The 23010-nt window shown below is 42.5% G+C and overlaps 1 protein-coding gene across 4 annotated transcripts in view; it reads left to right on the top strand.

Moving 5' to 3' along the window:
* Window positions 1-836: 836 nt before the first annotated feature.
* The window catches only part of LOC121536734 (FERM, ARHGEF and pleckstrin domain-containing protein 1), a 76154-nt gene continuing 53980 nt past the window's right edge, over window positions 837-23010 (top strand). The window contains exons 1-2 of one of the 4 annotated variants that reach the window (XM_041844223.2): window positions 837-1059; window positions 7813-8009. In XM_041844223.2, coding sequence (XP_041700157.1) covers window positions 7839-8009 — 171 coding nt within the window. In that variant the 5' untranslated portion in view covers window positions 837-1059; window positions 7813-7838. The remainder of the gene's footprint in view (window positions 1060-7812; window positions 8010-23010) is intronic. The other 3 variants (XM_041844222.2, XM_041844221.2, XM_041844220.2) reach the window with 3 other exon arrangements.

Below are 23010 nucleotides of genomic sequence, written 5' to 3'. Positions count from 1 at the left end.
ACAGATTGGTAGAACTACAGTGCAGACTGATGGAGCTTACATGGATGTACCTGTAGTAAGTGGACCTACTGTCAGGGCTGGTGCTTCTGATGGTCCTGGCATGGTTTCGAGGCCTGTTCAGAAATCTTGCTCTCATGAATGTGCGGTGTCAAAGGACACTTTGATAATGAATTAAGTTGACTTCATAGCTTTTATTGGTAAGGTTATCAATACAACTCAGGTTGTGGAAAGCAGAGATGCCAGGTTGAATGTTATTGTGGAGACTGCAAAAGAGATATTGGGGGTAACAGATGTTGCTGTTGAAATGTTGGTTGACATGCTGAACAATCTTATGGGTGGAGTGTTTCAGCATGATATAGATCAAGTTTAATGGGGTTGGGGGTTTGGGGGGAGGGGGAGGGTGTGGTAGACGTTAGTAGGGATTTATTTGGTTTTTAATTGTATTTTCATGGTAGTACAGAATTGGGCAGATCATGATTGATCGTACATTCCAGCACAGTAGGTGGTGGCATGCACATTAAACGTTTGTTTGCTGACTGCCATGATATCATAGAAGAAGAAGAAGAAGAAGAAGAAGAAGAAGAAGAAGAAGAAGAAGAAGAAGAAGAAGAAGAAGAAGAGGAAGAAGAGGAAGAAGAGGAAGAAGAGGAAGAAAAGGAAAAGGAAGAAGAGCTAGGGTTAGAGCTATGGGTTATGGGTTGTTAGGGCTTTAACCTAATGTATGCCCCATATTCTACAGCTAGATGGAGCTATGTGGCTGTAACATTTATTTGGCAAAGATTGCACTGCAGGTAGGTGCAATGCCTTCCACAATAGCTGGAGGCACTGTTCTTCATTTATTGTTGGAGTAACAAGCCAAGAGAGGATCTGCCGCTCGTTTCAATGTAATCCTGTCTCTCCCCGCACACAGTCGTCCGACATGGCGACCATGAAGAAGCTTCTCGGCGGTACAACCAGCATTTGAACTCCATTTGGCTCCACGAAAGCAGCCTAAACTGCGTCTGGAAGTGGATGTAAAATATTTTGTAAATTGGGAATTATACACATTTTAAAAACAGGGTAAGATTTTATACCATTCATTTCCCTATGTGCAAAACGGCAGTGTGCAACTTGTTTCAGCAGATTAGAGATAAATCGTAGAAGTAGCCTAGCCCCAGTTGCCTTGGATTTTGTAACCGTGTAGCCTGTTTTAAAGAATGTTAACGTTATGCTTAACCATATAGGCTAATTGTCGCATCTAGTTAGAACAATCGTTATTACAATTAATGGAAGATCTAACCGTGTTTTTGCCCGGTCGTTCTCACAACCAAGAGCGGTGGTAAAAAAAAAGAAGCAATAGTCATCCACTACATCAGACGTACAACACCAACACTGAATGGGAGAACATCTCATGACCGTAGACCATAGCCTGTATACAATATTTTTGGAATAAAGAATGGGTGTTGAATATACGGCATTTATATAGACGTGCCTCGTTTACAATTTAAATTGAAAATGTAATCAGTGAGAGTGCATTTTCCATTGTTACTTTGTTACCCTTGAGGGAAGTAGTGGCTGGTCAGTTGAGTCGAGGTTATTTATTTGTAGTCTAACAATAATGTCCTATGGATTACTGTACTCCTCTAGACTACATTATCGTAGCTATGTGCGTAAAATGTCACAAGGACTTTGTTCAATAACCATTCCCCCAATAATCTTGTTTTCTTAATAGGCAATAATAAAATATAAAAAGCTTGTCAGTTTGTTTGTTTTTGGTGTGCATACATTTCTTGTATGTTTCCATATTGGTTAGATTTGATAATCCAAATATGCCTGCGTCAAAACTAGATTTTTTTGTAATTTTACCAGAAAGATTACATGGTATGACTCACTGAACTGTCAAACAGTCGCCCCTCCCCCAAAGATACACTCATTAAGAATCTGTATTGTGGATTGTCAAGCAGAAAAGGCAAACTGATGTTCTGTTATTTGATTGATCCGCTCTTAGGAACCACAGTTATAGAGGGGTTTAGTTTAATTGCCCAGATCTGGGGTCCTACATAATTTCAGAATTATTGGTATATTTCTTGAAATCATGTTCAATCATACAAACCCCCTTTAACACATTTAACTTACAATGGCATAATGGTATACACATTTGAAATTTAAGTTCTGCATACAGTTGAATGCAAAGGTTCAAATATGAGAGCCACACCCAGGTATAAATGTCTGTGGAGCTGAAGCATGTTGCTGTCCAGTGGAAATAGGAGTGGATTTTCAGCACGTCTCAGGTAGACAGTTGGCTGAACTACCCCATCCTCAAGCCATTCTGCTGGCTGTAATAAAATCCAGCTGTGCAGTTGCAGAAATGGTGCCTGCATGTGTTGGACTGCTCTGAAGGGCTCTGTGTGCTCCTGCTGCATGCTGCATAAAGACAGAGGAGCCTCTGTTAAAGCCCAAACTGCCTACCAGAGCCAGCAGCCACAGCACTATCTTACACGGTTGTGGGGAATTTCAAGCAAATGAGTTCAAAGCTAGGCCCTGTGAACACTGGGGGTATGAATATGTTCCCCTGGCATTGTACGCTATAGTATCCTGGGCTGGGCTGGCATACCAGTCATATGTCCCAGGCCGGCTGTCTTCGACAGTAACAACATAGTAGTAACAGAGCTGTGACTGAGTCGCACTAGCCAAAGACTACATTCTTATTCAGGGGCCCACATACTGTAGGGCGACACATGGCAGACTGGCCGTTGATTCATGAGCTTGGGGGCAGGGAAGGGTAAGCGTCAGTTGAACTAATCATTGTCTGCTCTCTCATAGCCCTGGGTCTCACTCTGTTGTTTGGAGAGTGTTTAGTTACAGTATTTATGGGTTACTTCTGAGCCAAGGGTTTTCAGTCCCATATTAAAATCCCTATGCACATTTGACAAAGCGTGGTAGCTTGTAAAACAATAAGGGAGTTGATGTCTCCATGGTTTCTCTTGAAGGGGACAATTCACAGACATGCTTGGACTGCATGCATATCTCTATGCCCCTTGTGACAGCAGTAGCAATGGCTTTAATCTCTCCAAGTGAATGGTCTCTTCCCTCCCACACTTGTGACCCCTTTGCTGGAAAATTCTAACAGCACTCCACACTCACCCAGGCCATGGCAGTATATATTATGGGCAGGTGCAGCTAATTTAAAGCATTTGCTCTAAACAAGGTCAGTTGTGTGGCGTAGCAATGTGTTCAACAACCTCCAACCATGATGATGATGATGATGATGTGTTAAATATTCATTGTGTGTAATGGTGCACTGCCTCCACACTGTAAACAAAGCGTTTATTTGATCAGCTCTATGGGGGACTGAGAGGCTGTTAGAAATAAACAGAGACGGTCATTGAACAGATCAACAGTTTTAGCCTCAATTTTCCCCGCTCTTGATGTGTTGGCCAAATTCAACTGTCTTTATATGCAATCCTCATCTTAATTTGAATCTGAACTTTGAACATTGTGTGTGCACTTCTTCAAGAGTCAGTGAGCCACCACTGTACTGTCTGAATGAGAGCTGCCCCCACCACCACGCTCCAATACCCCATTTGGTGAGCTCGCAAGATGACATCAGCATGCTGGAATGTGTGATAAACAGAGAACTAAGCAGGGCCTCTGGGGTTGGCTTGAGAGATGGTGGTGGATTGACCTGCTCCTGCTGCCTCAACCCAGAATGGATGATCCTGCAACTGGTCGAAACACATTCCACCACCAAGAGCTAGTCATTCATTGAAAGGAACTGATTTATTCACTATTCATTCACACATGTCCAACTAGGCCTAATTATAGTATCTATCTGCATGTTGCATGTGATTTAATATGCCATGCATGGTGATCTCCATGGAAACCATGCTGTCATACATCATGAGGAGATCCACACAGCCCAGATGGTATGTCCTTATTAGCAGCTGGATGTCAGTGAACTTGGGACATTCTCTCGCTCGGCTGCTCCTTACTATCTCTACTGTTTTGTAGTTCACTCACTCTATCTGCCTATATACTGTAACGCCACAGGTAATTTGTCCAAACAAATAGTTGAAAAATAGTTTTGAAAGTTCTTACATAGTCAATTGTTTAGACTAGGGATGCACCGATATGACATTTTTGGCCGATACCGATATCCGATATTTTCCTTGCAAAAAAACAGATACCGATATAAAAAAAATTGAGTGGCCTTTTTAAGCATTCTAGTACAGTTAAATAGTTGAAACAAAGTGTCATATGTTCACTTGTTCAGTTAGGAACAGATTGTTTAATAACTTGTAAATGAGAAAAATTACAAATCCATGAATGTATTTTATCGCACAACTGATATTCATGACACAAATATCTGCAAATAATTGGGGGGGGGGGGGCGGGGGTTTAGTACATTTAGTACAACATATTGCATTTTTCTTGCATTCCAAAGGGTCATTAGACATAGATCAACATTGGCTAATGTTGGCCGATGTAGTAACAGTCTCTCTCTCACAGAGATATACACACACACACACAAAGTTATTTTGTTGGCATTTACGTATGTCCCCATTACCAGTAAAGCATAATCAAAACCAATTTTTTTCACTTACTTGCTGTGGTGTTTCGTTGTTAATTTCTTCAGTCGTTCCATTCTCAACCAGGATTTCATCATACATGTCAAGCAGTGAAGTTTCAGCTCTGTCTGTCTGTGGCCTCTTCTGTCGTGGTTCCTCTCTCTCTCTCGGTGCGCACTGTCACTGTGTCCATTTCCATCTTGTCCAGCTGTGTCTGTAACATTTCACGTAAACCCTGTTTCTTGTCTGCATCGAAGTAGCGGTCCTTGTACCTAGCATCGAGCATGGTGGCGACATAGTAAAGATGCTCAGAGAGAATACCACCGAATCGCTTGTTCTCACAGCCTCTAGTAGAGTACTTTTGCAAGTTTTAACCCCACGGTCTGTGTCGGCAGTTTTGTTGAGCAGGTGTTTCAATGCCATGACAGAGGGTATCACGTCTGCTGCAGACGCAGTTGATGAGCTTATTTCTCGAGTCAGTTGTTCAAATGGAGCAAGGAGTGTGTTCATGTTTTCAATGAGAGTCCACTGGTTTGTACTGATTGTTGCAGTTAACTCCTAGTCGGCTGCGTACACGCCAATCACTCGTTTCTGTTCCAGCAGGCTCTCCATCATGTAAAAAGTACTGTTCCATCTGATGGAAATGTCTCGCTTAAGCCTTTTCGTTTTCACTCCAAGCTGCTCCTGTATTGCTTGCAGGCGGCTGTATGCTAGCTGTGAGTGTTTAAAATGACCCACTATCTTTCTACCTGTTGTCACTGTGTCAGATATGCTGCGTTACGCCAAAACACCTTTGTTCACAGGTAGTTGCAGCGTGTGTGCCATGCATGGCAAACTGGTGACTCAGCATTCTTCCAAAGCCTTTGTCATGTTACTTGAATTATCACGTAGCACAGCCTGTACTTTGTTCTTGGGGATTTTCCAAGTTTAAAAAATGTTCTCAAATGCCATTGAAATGGCAGCAGCGGTATGAGAACCAGCACATTCTTGAGCATGCAATACGGCTTTCCTCAGTATGAAATCCTCGTCGACCCACTGTGCTGTCAGACTCAGCATGCTCATGGGGCTGACATCGCTGGTCCAAATGTCAGTTGTGAAGCTAATAGCAGTGACGCCCATAGCTCATGGATGTGCCTTTCAACAATACTGTGTAACTCCGGGAGGGCAACATCTGAAAAATAGCGCCTACTTTGTAATGTGTACCGGGCTCGAGTTGCTCGACCAGTCGGCGAAAGCCAACATCATCCACGACAGAGAACGGTTGATTGTCAAGGGCAATGAATTCCATTATCTTGGCGTTAATGGATTTCGCCTTTGAGTTGTCTCGCTGAAATGTTCTTACTCTTTCAAATGACTGCTTGACTTGAACTTGTTTAGTTGTTGGAAGTGTGCTCTTAGTTTTTTTCTGCTTTTGTTCTAAGTAGTCGCTGAACGTCTGGGGGTGATGCACTTTCAAATTAGTAATTAGGTTTGTGGTATTGAAAGATTTCACTTTCTCCCCTCCTCGGGAAATAATAGCAGCACAAACTTTGCATATGGCCTTTCTGTTATCTTCCTTTGAAACTTCAGAATAGATCCACACAACAGACATTGGGCTAGGTTAGGAATGCTGTGTTGCACGTGTAGCACTGTATTTTTCGTGGCGTCATTACGTCATCTACCTGCGTTATACAGGTATGCACGTCAGCTTTGACATCGGTTTTGCACATCGGCGTTAAACTATACATAGAGCCGATGCCGATATTGGCATTTTCAGCTAATATCGGCCGATTCCGATATGCTTACCGATATATCGTGCATTCCTAGTTTCGACCTTTTGATGTTACGGACTATCCCTGTTATTCCTTTGTAGAGTGATTCTTCACTTTGAAATCAAGCAACACATTTACAAAGAGAGGGAACTAATTGTTTCTCCCAAAGGCTACAATTATCACCCATTAGATTAGAGTGCAAATACCTCATTTGCAATTACGTTGCTAGTCTGACACAAGCTGTGAACTCTCTCCCCTGGGACTTCATCTCCTTTTATGTAACCCACCCACCTCCTCTCCTCTGTTTTCTCCGGGATAGGAAGAGGGGGGTCCCACTCCCTAATGCTCAATTTGAACAATTAATAGTTGAACAGTTGACAGACATGATAGGAACTGCATTATTGCCCCACCGACAGGCAAAGAAAGGCAAAGTGTGTGTTTGTGTGAGTGCTATAACCATGTAACCGACGGTTATGGATGAAGACCGTCAAGAAAAAAATTAAATAATAATAATTACAAACAGAAGACGGGACAGCTGGGCATTCTTGCAATTGAGTCCGTTTCTGCGGTAACATGGACTCTTAACAACATGATGAAACTTTGTTGCTCCTTGCTGAAACAAGAAACTAGCTAAATCGTTTTTGGTTGCATAGGCAACACCCCCCACAATGCAGTAGAAGCACACATAGAAATATAATGAATAGATTGGCCATGGAAACTTTAACCCTGACAATTTGACCCTGTAAACTCATGGGTACACTTGCAATGGCTGCCTGGTATTGTGATGCAATAATTTCCATGGTAAAGTAGAATTTTCATTCAAATGATATTAACTGATGTGGCTCATGCAATGGAATGTATTTTTGTAATGTCAGTTTAGTTGAATAAACAAATCACAGCACATTGATGGTTCTGACTAGGTGGAATACAGCTACGACCGGAAGTTACTTTTTTCGCAGCAGGTTAGGGGAATTAATGTGGCAGGTTAAAGTTAGGAAAAGGGTTAGGGTTAGCTAAAATGCTCTCCTAACCTGCTACGAAAAGTCACTTCCGGTCGTAGCTGTACTCCATCTAGTTACAACCCATATTGATGGGTACACTACACGTCCTTCTTTTACTTCCTTCTTTGCTCCTATGGGGTACACAAGCAATGGCCGCCAGTCCACCCATTATGCCATCATTGACTTGAATGGGGACACCCTTTCTATTCATTTTATTTCTATGGCAGCACATGCAGTCAGGAGCGAAGGAGAGGAGAAAATGTGTGTCTAACATTTATTACATTTTTGCTATTTATTACATTTTTGCTGTTACGGTTGACTGCAGCATTTGGCTGGCTAATTACCGTCATCCAAAATTCCATGACCTTCACAACCCTAGTGTGTGTATGCGTACGTGCATGTGAGTGTGTGTTGTACAAAATGTCCCGGGTTCGAGCCCAGTGAGAGACAGGGACGGAACCTACTTTGTTACGCGTGTGTGTGTGTATGACGGTTCTTCTGCCTCCCCTGCAGGCTGTACGGTAGCAGAACAGAGCACCATGGTGGAGCCCGAGCACAGAGCATCAGCAGCCCAGCGTCTTGGAGCCCAGGAGACCCTGGGCATCAGCACCCTGGACCCTGGCCACCGGCCGCCAACCATGCCCCCTGGACGCCACGTCTCCATTAGGATACGCATGTTGGACGACACAGAGGAGGTCTTCGACGTCTCTGTGAGTTCTGATTGGCTGTCTGTCTAATTGGCTTATAGTGCAGTATGTTAAAGGTATAAATAGTATCATCCTTTCATCGTCTTTTTATAGCTTTGACATTAAAGCAGTACATCAAAGGAAGGACTTTTTATCTTGACAGCAGTCTGTTGTTAAGGGTTACAGGTTGGCATGATAACTGTATAAACGTCAAGATGCTGAATGCATGAATGAGCCTAGACTGATCAGTGCTGGAAAATGTCTGGGTTCTAACCGGCATTCTCAACATCTCTGTTGTTGTTGTGAATAAAGGTTATTGTTCTAGTTCTTTGGATGTTGTGTAATTTAAAGCCTTACTAAAAAGATAAAAGAGCAACTTTTTAAAGAGGACTATATCATTGTTGTCGGGTGAAAACCTCTTATCTCCAAAAACGGACATATTTTACCATTAATGAACATATACTTTTTAAACTTCAGAAGCTACTGTATTTTGAATACATTTTCTTGGTCCTAGAGTCATGGGATGTTCAGACTACATTGAGGAGAGTTACTGCTTTCAATACATGAAAGAAAGAAATAAGATAAGAAAGTATGAGGTTTTCATCAGACGATATGTGAAAACAAAATAAATAACGGAAAAGTGGTGCGTGCATATGTATTCATCCCCTTTGCTATGAAGCCCCTAAATAAGATCTGGTGCAACCAATTACCTTCAGAAGTCACATAATTAGTTAAATAAAGTCCACCTGTGTGCAATCTAAGTGTCACATGATCTGTCACATGATCTCAGTATATATACACCTGTTCTGAAAGGCCCCAGAGTCTGCAACACCACTAAGCAAGGGGCACCACCAAGCAAGCGGCACCATGAAGACCAAGGAGCTCTCCAAACAGGTCAGGGACAAAGTTGTGGAGAAGTACAGATCAGGTTTGGGTTATAAAATAATATCTGAAACTTTGAACATCTCACGGAGCACCATTTAAATCCATTATTAAAAAATGGAAAGAATATGGTACCACAAAAAACCTGCCAAGAGAGGGCCACCCACCAAAATTCACAGACCAGGCAAGGAGGGCATTAATCAGAGAGGCAACAAAGAGACCAAAGATAACCCTGAAGGAGCTGCAAAGCTCCACAGCGGAGATTGGAGTATCTGTCCATAGGACCACTTTAAGCCGTACACTCCACAGAGCTGGGCTTTACGGAAGGGTGGCCAGAAAAAAGCCATTGCTTAAAGAAAAAAATAAGCAAACACATTTGGTGTTCGCCAAAAGCCACAAACATAGAGACTCCCCAAACATATGGAAGAAGGTACTCTGGTCAGATGAGACTAAAATTGAGCTTTTTGGCCATCAAGGAAAACGCTATGTCTGGCGCAAACCCAACACCTCTCATCACCCCGAGAACACCATCCCCACAGTGAAGCATGGTGGTGGCAGTATCATGCTGTGGGGATGTTTTTCATCGGCAGGGACTGGGAAACTGGTCAGAATTGAAGGAATGATGGATGGCGCTAAATACAGGGAAATTCTTGAGGGAAGCCTGTTTCAGTCTTCCAGAGATTTGAGACTGGGATTATTATTATTATTATTATTTAAATGTCTTGGAATGGCGTAGTCAAAGCCCAGACCTCAATCCAATTGAGAATCTATGGTATGACTTAAAGATTGCTCTACACCAGCAGAACCCATCCAACTTGAAGGAGCTGGAGCAGTTTTGCCTTGAAGAATGGGCAAAAATCCCAGTGGCTAGATGTGCCAAGCTTATAGAGACATACCCCAAGATACTTGCAGCTGTAATTGCTGCAAAAGGTGGCTCTACAAAGTATTAACTTTGGGGGGTGAATAGTTATGCACGCTCAAGTTTTCAGTTTTTTTGTCTTATTTCTTGTTTGTTTCACAAGAAAAAATATTTTGCATCTTCAAAGTGGCATGTTGTGTAAATCAAATGATACAAACCTAAAAAAAAACAATTTTAATTCCAGGTTGTAAGGCGACAAAATAGGAAAAATACCAAGGGGGTGAATACTTTCGCAAGTCACTGTACGCTAACACACTGTTATATATTATGAAAGCTAAGCTATGAGACCAACTGGTCTGTCTTGGCCACATACAGCCCGTGGGCTGGATCTAATTCAAACTGTCCCGCAGGAGGTTTGAGTAAAAAACTGGGTTAGAAAACACTCCAGGCCACTCTTGAACGTCTAAAACTAGATAGAAAGTATGTAGAAATTATAGTGGACCTATACGTTTTCAAATAACTGCAAGTTTTCTGGGCCGCATATTGCTTTTGACGAACAAATCGTTCAGAAAAATGATCTGTGCGGACCTCCACTGACTTGAAATCCCAATGTAGTCGTCGACCCAAAATGATTGCCCACCCTATACAGTATGGTTGCGGAAAGGGGACGGTTTGTGATGTTTGAATGGGCAGAGATCTGCCATGACAAATTGTACTTTTCATTACCAGCCTATTTACTTCTGTGGTTATTAAAGATTCTCTCTGAGATTGGGGCTGCTTGAGATTGCTTTGCTTTGTGAGCCAAATCAGCCAATGTATGCAATGTAATATTTTAGCCTTAACATCAAATCTCAGAATAGTCCTAGATTGCTGCCTTTCATGTGAAATGTAATCTGCTTGATTATGAATGACTGATGTTCTGAAGACTACAATATTGTTAGATGTATTAAAGAAGGGTAATGGATGCTTATTGAAAGTGATGTGAATGTTAATTGAAGACCTTGAGATTTAGCAAACAGACATGTAAATCACGATACTTCCTGTTGAAATGGACAAAAATAGATTGGTTGTTCTGTACCGTCTTTTCTCCCAGAGTTTCTCTGACATTGTGGTATTACTGTAAGGTATACTCTATGACCCTGATATAGTGCTTGAACTACAGGGTGGAGCTTGGATCAAGACTGTTATTTTCCTGAGAATAGTCCAACTAGCAATATCCTTTGACCTCAGTGCTTCCTGCTGGGAGCGAGGGAGTGCGATGGGTAGTGATAGGGAAGAGAGGGAAGAAGTGATGATGGAGGGAAATAGATACAACACGCAGAGAATTCATTCAAAGGGTATGAATAGAGCTTCATAGTAGAGATGCTTGAAATGGAACCCTGTGACCAACCCTGTGATGGACGTGTTTTGAAGCTAGCTGCTGAGAAACATTGGCAGGTTCCCAACTGCCGTGCAGAGAAAAGTCTTGTTCCCACAGCATGCTGTGAGACTTCCTGTACAGACCATGAGGATTGGCCCGTCAGAGAGATGTTTCTGGTGCTAATGAATGATTTATATACAGTGCCTTCGGGAAGTATTCAGATGCCTTGACTTTTAAATTTTTTTTTTACATTACAGCCTTATTCTAAAATGCTACTTTAATTTTTATTTATTTTTATTTTTTATCTACACACAATAACCCATAATGACAAAGCGAAAACAGGTTTTTAGCAAACAGAAATACCTTATTTACATAAGTATTCAGACCCTTTGCTATGAGACTCTGAATTTAGCTCCGGTGCATCCTGTTTCCATTGATCATCCTTGATGTTTCTACAACTTGATTGGTCCACCTGTGGTTAATTCTATTGATTGGACATGATTTGGAAAGGCACACACCTGTCTATATATGATCCCACAGTTGACAGTGCATGTCAGTGCAAAAACCAAGCATTGAGGTCGAAGGAATTTTCCGTAGAGCTCCGAGACAGGATTGTGTCGAGGCACAGATCTCGGGAAGGGTACCAAAAAATGTCTGCAGCATTGAAGGTCCCCAAGAACACAGTGGCCTCCATCATTCTTAAATTGAAGAAGTTTGGAACCATCAACTGCCTTCCTAGAGCTGGCCACCCAGCCAAACTGAGCAATCTGGGGAGAAGGGCCTTGGTCAGGGAGGTGACCAAGAACCCGATGGTACCTCTGACAGAGCTCAAGAGTTCCTCTGTGGAGATGGGAGGACCTTCCAGAAGGACAACCATCTCTGCAGCACTCCAACAATCAGGCCTTTATGGTAGAGTGGCCAGACGGAAGCCACTCCTCAGTAAAAGGCACATGACAGCCCGCTTGGAGTTTGCCAAAATGCACCTGAAGGACTCTCAGACCATGAGAGACAAGATTCTCTGGTCTGATGAAACGAAGATTGAACTCTTTGGCCTGAATGCCAAGCGTCAAGTCTGGAGGAAACCTGGCACCATCCCTACGGTGAAGCATGGTGGTGGCAGCATCATGCTGTGGGGATGTTTTTCAGCGGCAGGGACTGGGAGATTAGTCAGGATCGAGGCAAAGATGACTGGCGCAAAGTACAGAGAGGTCCTTGATGAAAACCTGCTCCAGAGCGCTCAGGACCTCAGACTGGGGCTAATGTTCACCTTCCAACAGGACAACGACCCGAAGCACACAGTCAAGACAATGCAGGAGTGGCTCTCTGAATGTCCTTGAGTGGCCCAGCCAGAGCCTGGACTTGAAGCCGATCTAACATCTTTGGAGAGACCTGAAAATAGCTGTGCAGCACGCTTCCCATCCAACCTGACAGAGCTTGAGAGGATGTGCAGAGAGGAATGGGAGAAACTCCCCAAATACAGGTGTGCCAACCTTGTAGCGTCATACCCAAGAAGACTTGAGGCTGTAATCGCTGCCATAAGTGCTTCAACAAAGTACTGAGTAAAGGGTCTGAATACTTATGTGAATGTGATATTTCAGTTTTTTATTTTTAATAAATGTGCAAAAACAATCTAAAAACCTGTTTTTGCTTCGTCATTATGGGGTATTGTGTGTGGATTGAGGGGGAAAAAACAATTTAATCAATTTTAGAATAAGGCTGTAACGTAAAAATGTGGAAATAGTCAAGGGGTCTGAATACACTGTATACTCTAGATTACTGACGGGCCGCTGTGTTGAAGCCACTGTCTCCATCTTGGCACTCCCCCACCATTGTAAAAAATATCCTGGAAGCTATAGAAATGCATTTATTAATGTCTACATTTGTTTTTGCCATGTTTATTATATTACATACACCTTAATGCATACTTTTACATTATATTATGCGAGCTGAACATAAAAAAAATATATACAAAAATTAAGTTCCTTGAAGCAAAAAAATACTTAAATACATGTAATTTTGGCCTTGAAACACTTAATTGAAATACTGTAGAATTCTATTCATTCATATGGAGGACTGCTTCTTCTGGGGTGTGCCAATATGGCAGACCGGTGCATCAGCAATCCAGGGTTTATATACATCATTGGTGCTATTGTGTGTATTGCTCTCGTGTCCTCACAGGAAAACTCACATTGACATTTCATGAGTGAGCTAGCCTAGCATTCATATCCTAATTTAAAGTCACACAAAAAACCAATTACTCTTTGAGAGAATGAGATGACTCACCCTGCCCAAGTGACACTGAATTTAGCTGACCGGCAATGTGTGACTTTAAATTAGGATATGAATGCTAGGCTAACTAAATGCAGTATAATTTGGGTAGGGGGTGAGACATTTCATTCTCTCAAAGAGTAATTGGTTTTTGTTTTAGGATGTATTTTACTTCCCAGCTCGTGACCAAGAGCTTCAGGTCATGCTGTCATTCATGCCTGAAGCTCATTAGGAAGTTTTGTCTCTGAATGCCTAAATTATAGAATTTCGCCTCAGTCTTGTTTTGGGTTTGTCTGGTTTAACCAAATATGAGTGTGAACTCTGGGGCCCATACATCAACCAGCTGCCACATAGAATCTGGTTAATTAAAGAGAAGGAGGGCTGTAACGAGGAATATGGAGGGAGAGATGACATGTTTCTTCATAGGAAGCTAAAACGCTCTAATTAAAAATGGAAGGGGGTAGGTGTAGTGATTATGCTACACTGTAGGGGTAACACTTTGCTCTGTGTGAGTTACTTCTACAAAGGAGTCTTTAGTTGGATAGTATTCACATACATTTACCCTATTTTTTTCCACAATGGGGTAGTGCCCCTCGTAGAGTGCAGTGATGGGTTGTCCTAGCTGGGTGTTATGACTGCTGCAGGGAGGCTTCCAAAAGGGTTCTTCGGCTGTCCCAATAGGATAACCCTTTTGGGTTCCAGGTAGAACCCTTTGTAGAAAGGGTTCTACGTGGAACCGAAAAGGGTTCTACCTGGAACCGAAAATGGTTCTTTAAAGGGTTCTCCTATGGGGACAGCCGAAGAACCCTTTAAGGTTCTAGATAGCTAGACTCTTAGAAAAAACGCTGAAATGAACAGAGTAGGGATGGGCATGTGTAATGAGTACTCTAATGGACGTTAAAGCTCGATCTTTAACTATATATATATATATATATATATATATATATATATATATATATATATATATATATATATAATTTCAGATACTCTAAAACTATTTGGTGGAATGTGCTTTGTGGCTGCCAGAACGTGCAAAAAATAAATACAATTTTGTCTTGAAGACAGCGTTAATTTGCTTTGACATGTGGAGTAGTACATGTGCATTTGCGGGGTACAACAAAAAATAAACCAATGCAATCATCACACAATTCCCTTTCCCCTCCATGTCTCATTCACTCAATTGCGTTCCGAGCTCTCCCTCCACACATGCGTGCTGAGTGCAAGCTCCCGTTAGCACTACAGAAATGCCTATTAAAAACGTATCTAACTGATGGGATACACAATCTACATTCCTTGCCAAATGACGACAGTTTTATCACATTCAAAATGGACTGGTTGATTGAAGTAGGAAAATATGTGTTCCAACAATGAGCTGCAGTTTTGGAATAATTGTGTCCTGTCTTTTTTCCACTTATGCTACTTTGCGAACTGCTAGTGCCATTTAGAATTGTAGCTCAGTTGGTAGAGCATGGCGCTTGCAACGCCAGGGTTGTGGGTTCGTTTCCCACGGGGGGGCCAGTATGAAAATGTATGCACTCACTAACTGTAAGTGGCTCTGGAAAAGAGCGTCTGCTAAATGACTAAAATGTTAGGCTCTCTAAACATAGACAGGTTCCACACTGAAAATATGCAAGAACATTAGTTTGATAAAGACAAAGATCGTATTTTCATCAGAATCACGACCCTTAGGCTGTCGGCGTGACGCCCTTAATTGCATCAATAACTTCCTGCAGTCCCCTCCCCCACCCTCCTGTAATTGACTCTTCCCATTGGTCCGTCTCAATTTGAGCTTCAAGAAAGAGAGGGGGGCTGCACAGATTAAATGCAAATGTGGCTTGGCTTCAGCAGCACTGATGGTGATGGATTTGATCACTGCAGTAATAAGGGAACATGATCGCTGTATCGGTCTATTTGCAGTGAGACAGGCTGCTTTCTCTCTATTAGAGAGGCTCAAGAGGTTTAGGATATCAGTCCCACTGGCCCAATGTCAGCCCACCCTTCCAAGACAATTAGATTATCAGGATTGTGTATTTCATTACAGGAGCGTCGAGTTCAGGCAATGAAAGATTAATATGTTGTAGGATTTACATTCATAGTGACAGATCGGTGAGAAATGTTTTCTATTTCACTGCTCTGCATGTAAAAACCCAACCACTCCTCTGTAAATCGATCCCTTTCCTGTTCCTCTGGTATAAACTTCCAGCCCATCAGACAAGGTATTGTATTGTATTGTAGGGAAACAAAAGGGGCATTAGAGTGGGTCACATAACCTGCTGTGGCCTACTTAGTGCTCCCTCTGGCTGGGAACTAAACTGTTGTCCCCTGTGGCTGATTCGTCACACCTTGATGAGCACTCTTTTGTGGCCTTATGAAGGCCTTTAGTATGCACCAACAGAGAGCAGACCTGATCTGACCAGCCCAGAGCTAACTACTGTGAGTCATACAAGGGAGCTGTGCTTTCCAAACATATGAGGTAAACCTTAGATGAGTCATGTGTTCATATCAGTAACTAAATTTGTCTGGCCAGCTATAACATAAGACAAAAATGTCATGTTCCCCCCCCCTACTTTTTTGATGGATGTTCAATCTGAAGGTGCCAATGGAAGTGGTTGTCTTGCTGGCTGTGATCTGTGTTGGAGTACTATGTAGTTGGGGGATGGGAATGGGGATTGACAGACAGAGAGAGCACCATTCTCATTTGTCAGGATGAGAGAAACAGTCAAGCTCTATTAACTCCAGACACCTAAACCTTACTGGGATGTTACTGGAGAAAACAGAAATCCTGGCAGTTAATGTGGAACGTTCCGCATGGTTCTCTCTTCGCTGTCTACAGTATACAGTGGGGAGAACAAGTATTTGATACACTGCCGATTTTGCAGGTTTTCCTACTTACAAAGCATGTAGAGGTCTGCAATTTTTATCATAGTTACACTTCAACTGTGAGAGGCGGAATCTAAAACAAAATTCCAGAAAATCACATTGTATGATTCTTAAGTAATTCATTTGCATTTTATTGCATGACATAAGTATTTGATCACCTACCAACCAGTAAGAATTCCGGCTCTCACAGACCTGTTAGTTTTTCTTTAAGAAGCCCTCCTGTTCTCCACTCATTACCTGTATTAACTGCACCTGTTTGAACTTGTTACCTGTATAAAAGACACATGTCCACACACTCAATCAAACAGACTCCAACCTCTCCACAATGGCCAAGACCAGAGCGCTGTGTAAGGACATCAGGGTTAAAATTGTAGACCTGCACAAGGCTGGGATGGGCTACAGGACAATAGGCAAGCAGCTTGGTGAGAAGGCAACAACTGTTGGCGCAATTATTAGGATGAGTACAATCCCAAGAACACCATCCCAACCGTGAAGCATGGAGGTGGAAACATCATTCTTTGGGGATGCTTTTCTGCAAAGGGGACCGGACGACTGCACCGTATTGAGGGGAGGATGGATGGGGCCATGTATCACGAGATCTTGGCCAACAACCTTCCCTCAGTAAGAGCATTGAAGATGGGTCGTGGCTGGGTCTTCCAGCATGACAACAACCCGAAACACACAGCCAGGGCAACTAAGGAGTGGCTCCGTAAGAAGCATCTCAAGGTCCTGGAGTGGCCTAGCCAGTCTCCAGACCTGAACCCAATAGAAAATCTTTGGAGGTAGCTGAAAGTCCGTATTGCCCAGCGACAGCCCTGAAACCTGAAGGATCTGGAGAAGGTCTGTATGGAGGAGTGGGCCAAAATCCCTGCTGCAGTGTGTGCAAACCTGGTCAAGACCTACAGGAAACGTATGATCTCTGTAATTGCAAACAAAGGTTTCTGTACCAAATATTAAGTTCTGCTTTTCTGATGTATCAAATACTTATGTCATGCAATAAAATGCAAATTAATTACTTAAAAATCATACAATGTGATTTTCTGGATTTTCCGTCTCTCACAGTTGAAGTGTACCTATGATAAAAATTGCAGACCTCTACATGCTTTGTAAGTAGGAAAACCTGCAAAATCGGCAGTGTATCAAATACTTGTTCTCCCCACTGTATATATCCCTTCTCTCGCTCTCTCTGTTTTCAGCACTTTCCATGACTTATTAGAACTTGTTTTCTCATGGCTCTCTCTTGTCCCTCTGCAGCAGAGATTTGGTGAGCAATATGTTTGGTACATCGACTCACAATAAAATCACAGTATGGAATTGCAATACATATAGAATTGTGAGAATTGCAATACGTATCGTATCGGCACCTAAGTATCGCGATAATATCGTATCGTGAGGTTCCTGGCAATTCCCAGCCCTGCTGTGTATGCGCGTATACCCTACCCCTCTGTATGTATACCCTACCCCTCTGTGTGTATACCCTACCCCTCTGTGTGTATACCCTACCCCTCTGTGTGTGTACCCTACCCCTCTGTGTGTATACCCTACCCCTCTGTGTGTATACCCTACCCCTCTGTGTGTATACCCTACCCCTCTGTGTGTATACCCTACCCCTCTGTGTGTATACCCTACCCCTCTGTGTGTGTACCCTACCCCTCTGTATGTATACCCTACCCCTCTGTGTGTGTACCCTACCCATCTGTGTATACCCTACCCCTCTGTGTGTGTACCCTACCCCTCTGTGTATACCCTACCCCTCTGTGTGTATACCCTACCCCTCTGTATGTATACCCTACCCCTCTGTGTGTGTACCCTACCCCTCTGTGTGTGTACCCTACCCATCTGTGTATACCCTACCCCTCTGTGTGTGTACCCTACCCCTCTGTGTATACCCTACCCCTCTGTGTGTATACCCTACCCCTCTGTGTGTGTACCCTACCCCTCTGTATGTATACCCTACCCCTCTGTGTGTGTACCCTACCCATCTGTGTATACCCTACCCCTCTGTGTGTATACCCTACCCCTCTGTGTGTGTACCCTACCCCTCTGTGTGTATACCCTACCCCTCTGTGTGTATACCCTACCCCTCTGTGTGTATACCCTACCCCTCTGTGTGTATACCCCTACCCCTCTGTGTGTGTACCCTACCCCTCTGTATGTATACCCTACCCCCTCTGTGTGTGTACCCTACCCATCTGTGTATACCCTACCCCTCTGTGTGTGTACCCTACCCCTCTGTGTATACCCTACCCCCTCTGTGTGTATACCCTACCCCTCTGTGTGTATACCCTACCCCTCTGTATGTATACCCTACCCCTCTGTGTGTGTACCCTACCCCTCTGTGTGTGTACCCTACCCCTCTGTGTGTGTACCCTACCCCTCTGTGTATACCCTACCCCTCTGTGTGTATACCCTACCCCTCTGTGTGTATACCCTACCCCTCTGTGTGTGTACCCTACCCCTCTGTGTGTGTACCCTACCCCTCTGTGTGTGTACCCTACCTACCACTTCTCTCGTAAAAATCCTCCCCTAGCATAAAACTTTTGCCCCAAAGGACTGTTTTCTCTTCTTAGACCAATACTCAATCCATTAGGCACACTGTTCTGGCTCTGTGTACCAGCATGTTATAGAGGGGAAAAAAGCTAAATAATTAAGCAGTATTTGTGTGTGTGTGAGATATATATGTAGGTCACTTGATGTCACCCTACGGTTGTTGAGTGACATTCGAATGAGTTGGCGGTCATCCTGGTCAGGAGAGAGTCGTTTTCGCACTCTGCCGGTCTGTATCTTTGTTGTCCCCAATGTCTGCTGCTTGACCTTGTTCTTATGAACCGCCGTCTTTGAAATTTTAAGGATGGAAGCAACCTGACGCTCACTGTATCCCTCTGCCAGTAAAGCCAGAATTGAACCCTTCTTTTCCTCACTCAAAACTTTCCTTTTCAACTCTTTTGGCATGGTCAATAGTTATTTTTTGATTAATATTACTTTTGAGGTACTATTAGCACTGTTTTTGCCATCCAGCTGATCCTATTGCAAGAGGATAGTGATGACCACAGCAGTGGTTTTTATACTTTTCCTCGTTAAATACGATTTGGTTCAGGTGATCACCTAATCAGTTCCTAATTCAGTAGAATGAGGTGTGCCTGTGTTGGAATTCAACAAACACTGGAATGGAATGGCTGTCATACATGTAGAGATGCTGATTTAAGAGAAATTTGCAGTGGTCTCTTAATTTTTTTCCAGAGCTGTATATATATTTATTTTATTTTATATATTATTATTATTATAATTGTTTATTTAAATTGGGCCATACATTTTCTTAGCGGCCCACCTAGGTCTCGTTCAGACAAGACTAGGTTTACCCTGCTCTTAAGATGCCAAGATCACAGTAAGTGCAAATTGTGTGGATGTTAATATAGCAAAAGCTCATTTGCTCTCAAGCCATAATGCATTATACATCAGCGGCACATTGTTTCATGAATGTACTACTAATCACAGTGAAGGGGAAGAGACTCACCGCTGTTACTTCGCACTAATCCTGTGAACAGCCACAGACAATTCATTCTAGCTTGACTTAGATTGACTTAGATCACTGGGCTAGGATTAAGATGGATTCTTGTTTCTATATGCTGTGTGGTAAACTCAGTTTGTACCCCTATATGTCAGTTAATATCATTATCCTCTAACATCGTTAGGGTTGCAAAGGGAGGGTATATTATTTGAAACGTAAAAAATTTACCAGTAAACTACCAGAATTTTGGTATCTTTCAAGGATTTTATGTAATCCATCACAAGACATCTAGTGACCCTTATTCAGAGGGGCTGTGTTAAATGCGTAAGACACATTTCGGTTGAATGCATTCAGTCGTGCAACTGACTAGGTATCCCCCTTTCCTTTCCCTTCCATTTTGGGTACTTCAGATTATCACAGGTGTCTGTAATTATCTCTGGCCTTATCACATGTAAAATATATTAAATAATTAAATAAGATTTTAAAATACAAAAATAGAATGACAAAGCTGTAGAACATTATCCTAAATATAAACCATCAACTTAGTGAATACCACTGGTGTTTAGCATGAAATAAATATTTTTTAAACACTTTTTTATTTTACCATGTCAATATGTATTTGTTGTCAATGTTTTGGCATCAAACTGGTGGCAGTTGTGAAGAAAAGTCAATAGTCTGAAGATTGCAGAGTTAATTGAAAATAATGCCATTGTTGATTTGACGCTTTTTTCAATATTTTCTCTTGAACCATATGGTCTATTTACTAGAAACTCTTGGACAATATGGACACTGATTATAAAAAATGAATACTATATATTAATACATTTTTTACAAGTTATTCAAGTATAAATTACCTAAATTACTGAAAATTCCGTTAACTTTCGTAAATTAACGGTAGCTTTGCAACCCTAAATATCGTACTTCACACCTGCTCCCCACAGGAGTAATGTAGTGATGGTTGAAATGGATATGGTTGTCCCATTATAGTATACACTCAGTGGTCAGTATATTAGGTACACCCATCTAGTACTGGGTCGGACCCCCCTTTTCCTCCAGAACAGCCTGAATTCTTTGAGGCATGGATTCTTGAAGGTGTCGGAAACGTTTGTTGCTCAATTGGTATCAAGGGACCTAACGTGTACCAGGAAAACATTCCCCACACCAGTACACCACTACCACCAGCTTGTACCGTTGACACCAGGCAGGATGGGTCCATGGACTCATGCTGCTTACACCAAATCCTGATTCTGCCATCAGCATGCTGTAACAGGGACCGGGATTTGTCAGACCAGGCAATGTTTTTCCACTACGCAATTGTCCAGTGTTGATCACCTGTCCACTGGAGCCGCTTCTTGTCTGTAGGAGCAATCCATTTTCGTGAACCGGGTACCTAATAAACTGGCCAATGAGTGTATAACATTAATGTAATATTGGTGTTTCTCGACCCATTTTAGGGTGCATTTAGGCCAACACTCAGATTACTGTAGGGATTGTGTCCTTGGGATATGATCCCCCCCTTTGAAGGAGGAGGTCAGAGGTTAACTCATCCAGTCACAGTGATGTGTGTTTCTGTAATGAAGGTCTGTTCATACCACTCTACTCTCTAACCCCTCTCTCCACTCCGTCTCTGAAGTTTTATTCCCCTTTTTTCTGCCTGAGACATTTATAATAAGTAATTATTACTAAAGCACAAATGTATAAATCAGATCTATACAAATGCTAGAAAATGCTACATGAGATCCTTAGCGATTAGGCTATCCGGTGGTTTGATGTGTTTACAATCACTAAACATTTTCTTCTTTAGTTCTCATGTCTATTACTAGAAATATCTGACCTAATGTAGCAAAACGGATTCTTCCATTGCTAATATTAGTCCATTTGTAGATATCAGCTTGTACAACACTTCCGTTTCCCATTTATATCAAATGTCTTCAGTATGGGTACTCATTCCATTTACATAAATCTTCATAGAAATTCCCAAAACAATTGTTAGTTTTTTTGCAGACTGACAATCATGGGCAGGACGGACCACCAAGCTCTTGAGGCTGCAGCACACATTATAGTGACCTGTATTTAACATTACTGGCGCCAACCATAACTAGGCTAACTGGTCCTGAAGACACACACTCACCACCATCCTCACTCTTTGCACGTTGCACACAATCATTCATTGAAATGGAAAGCAAGGGCATTAGGCAGCTCTAGCAGGCCTTGTTCTCAGATTAATGGTAATGAGGGCTTGCTTCAGCAGTGACTTAATGAGTGGAAACAAGATGAAGGGGCTCTTTTGAGAGGGAACTGGTCCTGGCCTGGCAGCGACAGTATGGAGGCCAGCAGCCTTAGTTCTCACTGACCAGCCATGCTGATGTTAGAGCAGGGCCCGTATTAAAATATCTAGGATCAGTCTTGCCTTATAGATCATATATGAATAGGAGTACATGGGGGGGGGGTCCTAGTCTGGGACGCTTTATGAATATGGACCCAGGGGCCGTGTCTATAGGGCTCATAGCCTGCTAGCCTGCTACACCCAGCTGCTCACTCAGACAGAGAATAGAGAGAGCATGCCATGTCATGTCCGCCTTCGGGAATTTCCACTTTGCCGTTCTCGTCCTCTCTGCTTGGTGAGAAACATTTGTGTAATTGGCGTCTCGTGTTGCATGAAGTTCAAATGAGATGGGTGGATTGCATGAGAGCAAAGCAGTGCTCGAATAGGGGAGAGTGGGGTAAGTTGTGCCGAAGGGTTATTTGACCCACCCCTTGTTTCTAGGAAACCATACACAAAATTAATGATGTGACCAAATATTTAGGAAGAGGTCATCATTCCATGGAGTCTGGGATGGAAGAAACCACATGGGGAAAAGTGGTAAGCAAGTTAGGTCCTAAACTTTTTACAAAGTTTAATGAATTTATTGTGTTAGGTTTCATGATGCGTGTATTTGATCCAAAGTAGATTGTTTTATAGATCCGTTGGGTTCTCTATATGCTACAGTATGAGGTCCTAAAGCTAGCATGGAAATGCGTCCTTGTATCTGTGTGGGCTAATATAGTCAAAATGGTTGGGGTGAATTGTGCCATTTGGCCAGGGGCAAGTTGAGCCCCATACAAATTATGATTACATTTTGTCAGTTTAATGCATACATAGTATTTTTGCTATTTGGCATGCATGTGAACTCAAGATAGTGCATTTTTGTTGCTACAGAGCAGACATCATCATGCCCCGTGTATCCAAATGTAAAACAAGCATGGGTCTACTAGATCCCCTTGAGGT

Source organism: Coregonus clupeaformis, chromosome 23 (assembly GCF_020615455.1).
Source record: "Coregonus clupeaformis isolate EN_2021a chromosome 23, ASM2061545v1, whole genome shotgun sequence".
In the NCBI taxonomy this organism is placed as follows: Eukaryota; Metazoa; Chordata; class Actinopteri; order Salmoniformes; family Salmonidae; genus Coregonus; species Coregonus clupeaformis.
This window is presented reverse-complemented; position numbering and strand designations above follow the sequence as displayed.